Source organism: Barbus barbus, assembly GCF_936440315.1.
Source record: "Barbus barbus genome assembly, chromosome: 34".
Lineage (NCBI taxonomy): Eukaryota > Metazoa > Chordata > Actinopteri > Cypriniformes > Cyprinidae > Barbus > Barbus barbus.
In genome coordinates, this window is record NC_136762.1 from 27984387 (window position 1) to 27997303 (window position 12917).

Sequence of the window (12917 nt, forward strand, 5' to 3'; positions counted from 1 at the left end):
TATTTATGTGATTATGTAGGGTGTGTAACGGTGGAAGGAAACACACACATGTTTAAGTGTTGTGTGTGTGTGTGTGTGTGTGTGTGCTGGCCTGGTTTGGTATCTAAAAATAAAGTTTTTCCAGCATGAAACTCAAGTTGGCCACGTCCACAATGCAGTTACAAAGCCTTCACTCATTCACAGCAGTGACCACTGGAGGCATTTACAGGGTTATTACAGGTAACTAAAGCTAAAATGTAAACCTGGCTTGAAATAAAATAAATATTATAAAATAAAATATTTAAAAATAAATTTTATTCCAGCTAGTTGCCAAGGCAACATTTAAATAAAACTAGAAATAAATATAAATAAATAAAAATAATACTATAACAACTAAAAATTATGAAAATGACAAAACACAAAATTAAAATTAAAAAGGAAAATATAAAAATAAAAACTGATTCAAAACATAATCAAAAAGCATGTCCAATCAATAAATTAATAGTTTGTGAAACTATTTATTGAAATTGATATATTTGTATAACTCCGCTGTCAGGGTTCAGTTCAAAAAGAGGAACGTGCACTCATGCAGTCAACAAATGCACGCTTCTTTGTATACCTTTACTTTGTTTAAAAGATCTGCGTAATAATTTATTAGTCAGAACTGTTTAACAGAGTCAAAGATACATTGTATGGGTCAAAATTATAGATTTTTCTTTTATGACAAAAATCATTAGGACATGAAGTAGAGATCATGTTCCATGAAGATATTTTATAAAATTAATTTTACCAATTTATTCATGTATTAACATTTTAACAACAATAGTGCCCTGTGAAATGTTTTAATCTGTTTAGTAATGCTGTGTTGTCTATTTGAATGTTTATGGATTCTGGGATTTATGACTGAATAAAAATGTATTATTAAAAATAATGGTAATCAAATAAATGCACAAAACCTCAACAGTTTATTTCATCTTTTAAAATGTAATCAAATTAAAATGAACAAAAATATATTTCATATTCTATTGAAAGTCCACAGGTCTTAGGCTATAGAGGGCGACGTCAGCCGTCTGACACACACACACACATACACACACACACACACACACACACACTCTCATACACACACACTCACACACTCTCATACATACACACACACACACACACACACTCGACGTGATGAATACCAGGTGCACACACACACACACACTCATACACACACACACACACACACTCATACACACACTCACACACTCTCATACACACACACACACACACACACACACTCTCTCATACACACACACACACACACACTCTCATACACAAACACTCACACACTCTCATACACACACACACACACACACACACACACACACACTCACACACACACACACACATACACACACACACACATACACACACTCTCATACACACACACACACACACTCTCATACATACACACACACACACACACACTCTCACACACACACACACACACACATACACACACACACTCACACACTCTCATACACACACACACACACACACACACTCACACACTCTCATACACACACACACACACACACACACACACACAAACACACACACTCTCATACACACACAAACACACATACTCTCATACACACACACACACACACACACACACACACACAAACACACATACTCTCATACACACACGCACACACACAAACACACACACTCTCATACACACACACACACACACACACTGTGAGGTGTCTCTCTGCTGAAGAGGTTCTCGACAGTGTTTCCTCATTATTTGCAGCTGTGTTGTTTTTGCCGTGCTGCTGTGAGTGTAGTTAAACATTCATGACAGAGAGGAGCTGCAGAAATGTCACGCGTCTAAAAGCGGCTCTTCCCTGTGGATCACAGAGAGAAAGCGCTACACATTCACATCCGAGAGAGAGATACACAGCAGAAAGACGAGCAGAAACCATGGCCATCATGTTTAGTAGTCATCACTAGTACTGGTGCTCATAGTGAGCCGATCACGAGTCAGATCACTGAAGCCAGACACAGAGAGTCAGAAACACATGTGAGCACGTCACCTTTGTACTGGAAACACTATCAGTCCTGAATGCATCCCAGACTACAGTACAAATTTCATTCAAAAATAGACATTAATCATTTTGTATTTCTAGTGTATATAAACATTTTTTAGTTAAATTTCCAACATAATCCAGATGTACACCATTAGCCTGTTCTAAAATCCCTCATCATGTGAAATAAGCTGATGGTGATTCTGCTGCACCTACACACAGCAAACAACCCTCACATTTACTTCAGATGTTCAAATCTACTCAAACTGACATCACTGTTAAATATGATGTGTTGATCGATAAAGGAATAGTTCATCTAAAAATGAAAACTTGCTGATGTGGATGAGTGTGTTTCTTCATCAGGTTTGTAGAAATGTGTCTCTGCATCAGTGGCTCAGCAATGGATGCTCTGCAGTGAATGGGTGCCGTCAGAATGAGAGTCCAAACAGCTGATAAAAACATAACTTCTAACCGGCTAAAATACAAGTCCATAATAAACTGAAAACATGGTCTGGTCTGAATCAGGAGAGAAATCTGCAGATCAAGCACTGTTTACAAGACAAAACAGCTCTAAACTAATATGTGGCTGGATTTAGATGTGAGAGACAACAGGAGATGCACTTGTTCACTGGAGGAAGCGTTATTATGGATTATGAACTTGTGTTTTTTGTTAAAAATGTCTTAATGCTGGATTTGTTTCTTACAAACACACAGGGTGAACTATTCCTTTAAATCATATCTGCTGCTCAGATCTATATTTAGACTAATGTAACTGTTGTTACAGTATGGTGCCTTTATATAATGCAAAGACACACACACACACACACACATTCTGGAGCTCTTCCAGATCCTGCACTGAATCACAGGACACACACAAACACACACACACACACACATTTCAGCAAACGTTACACTTCCTTTTCAGGAGCAGGAATGTATGAAATCTGATGTGCATCGGTTACAGAAAGCGAGCGTGACAGCTGTGATGTCATCCTCTCATTTCACACACACACACACACACACACATGTGCTGCTTTCTGCCTGAATCTTGATCACACACACATCAACACATAATCCAGGGAGAGAGGAGCCGATTATCCTCTGTCCTTTATGTCTCATGAAAGGGATTTGACAATCATTTAATGGCCAGAGAACAGTCAGATGAGCTGAGCGCTAATTCACTGTTCAGACAGGAAACAGGATATGATGTCATAGCTGCTTCACCTTACTGGCCAGCTTTCCCTCTGAAACACTGCAGGTGACGCGCAGATCCATCATCTCTGGGAATCTGGGGTTATCTTGTTCAGTGTTTCACAAGCTCATAGTTACAGTAGAAATCTTGAGTTTAGAGATGTCACACCATACATTTAAGACTTTCTTCTTACTGTTTGTCCATTTGTGTTAGTGTTGCCATTGCTTCATTTATTGACTGATTGAGAAGTATCCGTATTAAAGCCATAGATTAGACATAGTGATAGACTCCTTTATGCAGCTTTGGTTTCCAGGGGATGCACATTACAGTGAAGAATCACAATGACTTTGAGCTCTTCAGACGCATGAGGACGTTCTTCAGCAGGCCTAATGAACAGAGTCGTGTCATTGTGAGATTGAGGAAGTGTCTGATATGAAGGAGAGAGTTAATCTGGTTTATGTGAACTGAGGGCCAGATGGCACAGACAGATTAAACTCCCTCCTGTTATCCTGCGCCGCTCCAAGAGAAAGACTCTGTGACGCACTCTGTCCTGCTTCAGGACCCCATTTATGAAGGCCTTCCTGGAGGATTTTAAACACTAAACAATATACAAATATATGTCATTTAAATATATATATATATATATATATAACAAAAATATGAAACAAAACATATGTTAATACATTGCATTACATCATCATGGGCTTGCAATGTTTGTCATTATAAACTCAAGATTGTAAAAACTACACTGTGCTTTTAGAAACAATTAGAATTCAGTGGTTTTCTAAATAAAATGATGGTAGCAGGGTTTACATTTAAGCTAACCCTTGTGAAAAGGAAGTGCACTTTATGTATTAAATGCACACTTGTTGTGAACTCCAAATATTAAAAGTATATTTTTAAAAACTACTTGCAGATAAATGACTTGATGATAATCCAAACCAGGAACATAATCCAAAAAGTCAAACCAGGGAAAGGAAACACTTCAACATGAGCCCAGGGGCAAACATAGGGCACATGTGACTCTAACATACTAAAGCACATGTAAAGTACCTGATTTTAACTGTAGTGTGTTATTCGGGGGATAGGGGGGTAATACATTTTCTTTATATATGTATATATATAATCAGTATGGAACATTTCATTGTAAGTTTAAAATAAGTTTGATTGTTAAAAACAAAAGTAATCTAAAAGTATTTAGATTACATTACCTAAAACGAGTAACCTAGATTACTTTACTAACTATGATTTTGATCATGTAATCTGTAGTCAGTCATTTACCCAGCTCTGCACAGTGTGACGTGTGAGGACTCGTGCTCTTCAGAAACAATCACACAATATGACAGAAACCCACACTCCAGTGAATAATTCACTGAAACACACAACGTGAGTCTCTGAAGTAATGGTTTTCTTGACATTAGCACTTTTTTGGACTGATTATTTGAATGCATTTGCTTACTGGATCGTTGGACTGAAAGCTTTCCTGGAGTTTAGCGGCTTAAATGATCTGATTACAAACAGAGAAGTGAAATCGGGTTAAAGAGTTAGAAGAGAAATTGTGCTTCAGCAATTTATTTCTATTATTTGTGTTAAATTACACATTAAAAATGTGTTTAGGATTTTTAATTAATCTAATGTGTTAATGTGTTAAAGTTGACAGCCCTAATAATAACATTTAGCTAATAATTGCATTTACAATAATATAAATTTAAACTATTATATATGTTTTTTTGTTTTTATTTGCAGTTAATATATTCAGTTCACACATAAGCATATATTTTAAAGTGTATAATTTCGGCAACTCTTTTAAAAATTATGCAGAAGTATACATTTAGGGTAAACATTACTATCTTAAAAAGTAAAAAAGAAAAAAAATCTAAAGAATTGGTTTTCATGTTTTGTGTGTGCATATGCAAGCAGGCCGCAGGCCACAAACAGCATCCTCATGCAGAAAGACAAATCATTTACAAACAAACCAAAGTTGCTGGATTGTGTTTAGAGAAGTGTGTGTGTTGACACATAGTAACAGTTGCCATCTGCTGTTCACTGTTAAACTTATTGTTTTACACATATGCAAATGAAGGACCCAAATGACACCTGTTTTGTAGAATCAAGTTAAACATTTGTGAGTGTGTGTGTGTGTGTGTGTGTGTGTGTGTGTGTGTGTGTGTGTGTGTGTGTCCACTTGTTTGCCTGTGCCGTGAGGAATGTGTGAGGAGTTGACAGAGCAGCGTGTGAATGGCAGTGCTCTGTCTCAGGAATTCTTTAGCTGCAGGAATGTGCCACAGAAAGCCTCTTTTCTATGCAGTGCTTCTCCTCCCACTGCTTTTCTTCACTCTTTCCTTTCATCCCTCCTCCCTCTCTCCACCCACTCCGCTCTGAAAGGTCACTCCTCCCTCTCTCTGGTCTCTGGCCCCGCCTCTGTCCTCGTGTGCTGCGCTCTGATTGGCTGGTGGTGAGTAAGCCCTCCTGGAACCCCACCCTCAGCTCCCTCGTATCGCTCCCTCTCCGTGTTCAGAGGCTGTAGATACAGACGTGTGTCGGGTGGGACTCCTGTGTTTCTCCTGTGGATCTGTTCTAGAGGATGCAGTGAGAGATGGTGCACCAGGACAGCTGCTCCTATCAGGTAGGATCAGATGAGGAAGACCATCACGGGGGGAAGGAAACAGCAAACAAGATCTTTCTCTAGAATCTGATCTTTTGCTGAAGGCTCTTGCTTAGATGTTTCTCTGGAGAAAAGACCACAGAAATCTAATTTTCCTAGATGAAATCATGGCATGATTGTGAGATGTGCTGGTTTTACACGTCATGAGTCAGTGTGGCAGTGCTTTGACCGTGAGGATATATGAACATGTTCAGGTGACTGTGTGTGCGTGCGTGTGTGTGTGTGTGTGTGTGTGCGTGTGTGCATTACATCTCATAACCTCAAGAGAAGCGCCCCACTTTATTCAATAACACATCAAACACACACATACACACAACCACACACGCCACATCACTGTCATCAGTAAATCACTCATTAAAGCCATTAAAGATGCCTGAGATCATGGTATATTGTGGATATAGTCACTGGTCGTAAGAGATGTTTACTGCATAATGGCATTGATGAGATTTTAAGGACTCTATGCAAGACCAGATCTATTTATGTTTAATCAGAGCTGTGTCGCTGTGTTCCTCTGACTGCACTTTTATTCTGTTGTCATCGGTAACTCGCTGGCTTATTTCTTTTTAAGATATGTGTCACATTAGAAGATGTTTTTACTGCTTATACTGGAGGATGATGATGGACAGTATCTCAGACTCGTGTCATGCATGCTTTTCATGATCTGTGTTTAAACCTAGTGAACGCTTGGATTTTTATTCTGGTGTGTGTGCATTTATCTGGAGATAAAGAGAGGAGCTGAATAACACAGAGAGAGAGAGAGACGTGTAACAGTATGGTCGACTTTCCACAGGAAACCAGAGGAAAACGTTTGTTTTAGGAAGGAACAACATCAGGATGAGTTTGAGAGAGAGCAAGAGATTTAAAAGAGAAGATAAAAGAGTGTGGGAGAATTTTTTTGAACTTTCTATTCATCTGTGAATCCTGAAAAATAAAATGCATCACAGTTTCCACAGAAATATTGTGCAGCACAACTGTGTTCAACATTGATAATAATCAGAAATGTTTGTTGATCAGTAAATCAGTATATTATTATGATTTCTGAAGATCATGTGACACTGAAGACTGGAGTAATGATGCTGAAAATACAGCTTTCATCACGGGAATAAATTACAGTTTAACACATATTCACATAGAAAACAGTGATTTTAAATTATAATAATATTACAGTTTTTTCAATGTTTTTGATCCGATAAATGCAGCCTTGTTGAGCAGAAGAGACTTCATTTAAAAATCTTACACAACTCAAACGCTAGTATATTGAATGTAAACTATATTCTTCAACCCTGGAACATTGAGCCCCAAAACGATTTTACTATAACATGGTGGACAGGGTGGGCATGTCATGGGGTTGAAATAACATTGAATAACAATCATTAACCGCTGGCTGTAACACATCTGTAGAGCTGGGAGTCATAGTTTAACTAGGATTTATGTGCAAACGAGCAATATAGAAAGTCTTTATGTGCAGGCCAGCAGAGAGCAGCGTGAGACAGAATAACACACAGCACACGGCGCTGACAGCGTGAGCATATGCACAACACACACTGACAGATGAAGCAGAGATAGAGAGGAAGGAAACAGGAGCGACACACACAAGAGAAATGAGAAAGAGAGGAATCACACCTGAAACAGACAGACGCTTAGGAATCAGAGAGCAGAGATACGACTCAATGACAGCAGGAGAGCTGAAGACGCGCAGGTGAGGAAATAATGTGTGTGTAAGGGGACGGGGCCCAATCCTCCAGGGGCCCCTCGATTAGGCCGGTATCCAGGCAACCGTCTGCATGGAGACGACTGGTGCCGGCCTGTCTGTGTCTCTGCCTCACACACACACACACGCACACATTATTTACACCTCACTGTTCCCAGCACAGCCTCACACACACACTCGCTCTGTCTCTCTCACATGCAGAAAAACTAAATAATAACCTCTCTCTCATTATTTACTCAAGTATCTGTGTGTGTGCATGACACAACCTTCAAATTTGTGCTAAATATATTCCAGAATGTATATATGTATTTTTTTATAAGTATCATTTTTAATATCTGTCTCTGTATTTCTTAGATGACTGAGGGTGTGGTCTGTTCAGCTCCATTAGTCTCATAATGTGTAGTTTGACAAAACACTCTCACAGAAACACATCAGCATGGAAATGAAAATACTTGCATAAATATTCAAATAAAACAATACATTTAGAAAGAATAAATAAATACAGAGACAGATACATTTTCGATTGAATATAGAAATACATAAGAATGCATGTAATACTGAAAATAATCTGAAAAGGTAATTGAGGTCAAATCAATTCACCAGTGCATTTTGTGAAAACGGTATTATGTGGCTGTTCATACCTCCGTGATCTGCTGGATTGAGATCTATGTGTCACTATTACAGTAGTGCAGTGCACTGTTATGAACAGAAAATAGAAATAAACCTGTGTGTGTGTGTGTGTGTGTCTGTGTGTGTGTGTGTGTTTCCATGTAAAGGTAGTTTTTTGGTCAAACAGAGTTCATTAGGCTGGTCACGTGTTATCAGAGTCACGTTTATTAATTTGAGTCTGTATTAAGGAGATGATCTATAGTAAATGACATTAGATGCTCTACATGTACACACTGAACCAGCCACAGTATCAAACTCTATTCAGTTGTCAGTTAAGGGTGTGTGATGACAAAAATTATATCTCAGTATCTCCTGTTATTGTGTTGATAATGATAATTAGACCATGTTTTGCTGTGTGTGTGTGTGTGTGTGTGTGTGTGTGTGTGCTGGTTTCGGCCTGTCGTGATCAGCTGACAAAGGGATGATATTTGTCACTTTGAACTGATTTCCAGCGGAAGGTTTACCTTCATAAAAACATTTTGCCTGCACTTTGGATGTTTTGTCAGCCTGAGGACAGTTGATTCATCAAAACGTTTAATTTAATTATTTTTGTGATGATGCAAACTTGTGTAGTGGGTGGATTTATATTTTTCTGGTTTACCTTTATAAGAGCAGTTTTCCAATTAAATGTATGCACCATTTATGTCCAATACATTTAATCAGTTAGAATAATAAGACACTATTGGGCTGTTCAAATTAAATTAAATTAAAATCCATCCAAGTGCGCTTGAGCTTGAGGTCACAAACTGATGGCCGGACACTCTCCTTCAGGATTTTATGATACAGTGCAGAATTCATGGTTCCATCAATTGTGGAAGTCGTCCAGATCCTGAAGCTGCACAGCAGCCCCAGACCATCACACTACCACCACCATGTTTGATGTAACGGCAGATGTAACGGGACACGCACCTTCCAAAACATTTAACTTTTGTCTCATCAGTCCACAGAATATTTGCCCAAAAGTCTTGGGGATAGATAATCAAGATATTTTTTGGCAAATGTGAGACGAGCCTGTGTGTTCTTTTTGGTCAGCAATGGCTTCTGTCTTGGAACTTGCCATGCCGTTTTTGATGTGTTGCTCTTTAAGCATGCTTCCCTTTGTCAGACAGGTTCTATTTAAGTGATTTCTTGATTCAACAGGTCTGGCAGTAATCAGGCCTGGGTTTGGCTAGTGAAATATAACGCAGCTTTCTAATATAATCTGGTTAATCACAGTTCTTTCATGATTTAACAGGAGGGGGCAATTAATTTTTCACGTAGGGCCAGGTAGGTTTGGTCAGCTTTTTTGCCTTAAGAAATGAAATCATCATTTAAAAACTGCTTTTTGTATTTACTTGCATTATCTTTGTGTAATATTAAAATTTGTTTGATGATCTGAATCTTTTAAGTGTGACAAATATGCAAAAAATATATATATATGTGACCCTGGGTCACAAAACCAGTCTTAAGTGTAATTTTTTCAAAATTGAGATTTATACATCATCTGAATGATGTTTGTTAGGAGAGGACAATATTTGGATGAGATACAACTATTTGAAAATCTGGAATCTGAGGGAGCAAAAAAATCTAAATATTGAGAAAATCTCCTTTAAAGTTGTTCAAATGAAGTTCTTAGCAATGCATATTACTAATCAAAAATGAAGTTTTTATATATTTACTGTAGGACATTTACAAAATATCTTCATGCAACATGATCTTAATATCCTAATGATTTTTGTCATAAAAGAGAAATGTATAATTTTGATCCATACAATGTATTGTTGGCTATTGCTACAAATATACCTGTGTTACTGATGACTGCTTCTGTGCTGCAGGGACACATATGTATATACAAATATAGCATATAGAAATATAAGACAAAAACCCATTCAGGGCATTTATGCTCTCATCTATTGAATGTCATGTTCATTCTAACTGCATTTTAATAATGTAAGCTAATAAGCTGGACTATGAAGGCCTGCAATTGTTTTTGCAAAGCGAGTGACATACTCAATAACGTCACATCACACATCATAAAAACAACAGTTATTATAATACATAGGACACACTCCCATTGTCAATACTTATGTCTGCATATTCACAGAAGCAGCTGAGGTCTACAAAACTCTACATTATAGTTGACTGTAGAAAGAAACTGCAGAGATTTTCCAGAACATTTCCATGTTTCTAGACTGTCTGTATAATTGCTCAGGAATTCAGTGGCACAATGACATGCTGCAGGGTTTGAGCTGATGGAAGTGTGTCTTGTTTCACCGCTCAGAGATGTTAGACGGGGTCGCTGTGTTTAATGTGTCAGAATGTGCTTGTGTTGGTATATTTGGTTGATATTGTCCTCACACACAGACTCCGATGAAGCCCTAGCTCTCCAGCTGCTCTCTGTGCTGCTGTGACTCACAGAGGATGAAGTCAGACTCTATGATGAGTGTGTGTGTGTGTGTGTGTGTGTGTGTGTGTGTGTGTGTGCGTGGTTTATATCGTCCATCAGGGTTCAGGTAGGCGGATGTGAGCGATAGACCAGTAAGTCAGTTTAAATCACCCATAATCCTCTGGGCTCAGCAGTGAATGATGCTCACTTCCTGTGTTCTGATCCAGCAAACAACAAAACAATGGGAGACAAACACATGAAGCTTTGATTCTCGTGTGTGTGTGTGAGTGTGTGTGTGTGTGTGTGTGTGTGTGTGTGTGTGTGTGTGTGTGTGAGTGTGAATGTGAGTTTGTGTGCGTGTGCGCGATTGCGCGTGTGTGTGTGTGTGTGTGTGTGTGTGTGTGAGTGTGTGTGTGTGTGTGTGTGTGTGTGTGTGTGAGTGTGCATGTTGGTTTATGAGGACACAAATGTGTATAATGACATGGGTATGACAGAGGTATTACAATATGAAGGTGGTTTATGAGGACACTGCCTATGTCCCCGTAATTCAAAAGGCTTAAAAAACATACTAAATGGTGTTTTTTTGAAAATCTAAAAATGCACAAAGTCTCCTGTGAGGGCTAAGTTTAGGTGTAGGGTTGGTGTAGGGCAATAGCACACACAGTTTGTTCAGTATAAAAACCATTACGCCTATGGAGAGTCCCATAAACCACAAAAACCAACATGTGTGTGTGTGTGTGTGTGTGTGTGTGTGTGTGAGAGTGCGTGTGTGTGATGTTCCTGCTCTTCGCGTCTCACTGCTGCCATCTGCTGCTCTCTGTGTGCACGTCTTCAGCTCATCTTCTTGTGTTTCTGTCTCAGGCCCAGAAGAATGAGCGGGAGTCCATCCGGCAGAAGCTGGCTCTGGGTAGTTTCTTTGACGATGGGCCGGGAATCTACAGCAGCTGCAGCAAGAGCGGCAAACCCAGCCTGTCCTCACGGTCAGTCACAGCCCTCAAACCTACTGTCCTGACCAGAGAAATCATATTCTGCTCTTCATATGTGCATATACTCTAGAGTTCACACATTTCAGATCATTAAGATTTTTTAATGATTATGAATGAAGTCTCTTCTGCTCACCAAGGCTGCATTTATGGAATCACAAATACAGTTAAAAACAGTGAAATATTGTTACAATGTAAAATCACACTTTTCTATGTGAATATGTGTTAAAGTGTAATTTATTCCTGTGATGAAAGCTGTATTTCCAGCATCATTACTCCAGTCTTCAGTGTCACATGATCTTCAGAAATCATAATAATATACTGATTATTTCTGATTATTATCAATGTTGAAAACAGTTGTGCTGCACAATATTTTCATATTCACAGATTAATAGAAAGTTCAAAAATACAGCATTTATCTGAAAGAAAAAAGAAACAAAAAACGGACTTTTGATCAGTTTAATGCATCCTTGTTGAATAAAACTATTATTAAATAATAATTGTATTTATATAGAGTGTATATATATATATATATATAAAATATGGTAAATGACTGTAATCACAGTTGATTATGAGAATTGTTTTTAATTAAGTGTTCTGAAGTGTTTAAATATGCGTAATGGATAAAACAAGGGTTAACAGTTCTTATGTGATTTTGGTGACAGGCTATTGGAGTTAAAGGTTTTTACCGAGGGAACTTTGAATTTCTCTTTTTATCACCTCAAATCTCTCAAGAGACAGAAAAAAAAGAAAAGAAAAAACTTTAATATGTTGCATAAATCAGTGTGAATAATATATGAATATATGAAACCTTAGTAAAAGCCTTCAGAATATAGCGAGGAATACAACTGCTGAAGTGGAGAGAAAAATGTGGTTTGAGAAAATGTAAAAAATATATACTGTATTTGAAATCTATAGACAAAGAAAAAGATAAAGGCAAATGATATATCAATAAACCTCTCAGTAAAACCCTTCAGTGTGTGTGTGTGTGTGTGTGTGTGTCTCTGTGTGTGTGTGTGTGGGTGCTGGACACTATAATTAATTTCTGTAAGTGAGGAGAGCAAAATAAAGTAAACTGTGATATATTATACCCGAAAATTCTTCATACAGTGGACTAGCAGTAAAATTGATATAAATTTGGGAGCAAAAATGATTCAACCACTTTGACCTGACTATGTGTTTTGTTTGTTTGTTTTTTACTAATGCAAGCTTTTTCCACCACAGACTGAACAAAATGAAGCGTTGCTTGGTAATTGGTTGAGCTAAACTGGTATT

The 12917-nt window shown here is 38.1% G+C and overlaps 1 protein-coding gene across 5 annotated transcripts in view; it reads left to right on the top strand.

Moving 5' to 3' along the window:
- LOC306853992 (schwannomin-interacting protein 1) overlaps positions 1-12917 on the top strand; it is a gene marked incomplete at its 3' end in the record, with an annotated part of 268241 nt that overhangs the window by 233983 nt on the left and 21341 nt on the right. For 3 of the 5 annotated variants that reach the window (XM_079391751.1, XM_079391752.1, XM_079391753.1), the window contains one exon: positions 11521-11639. In XM_079391751.1, coding sequence (XP_079247877.1) covers positions 11521-11639 — 119 coding nt within the window. Of the gene's footprint in view, positions 1-5737; positions 5876-11520; positions 11640-12917 lie in introns of those variants that run through there. The other 2 variants (XM_079391754.1, XM_079391755.1) reach the window with 2 other exon arrangements.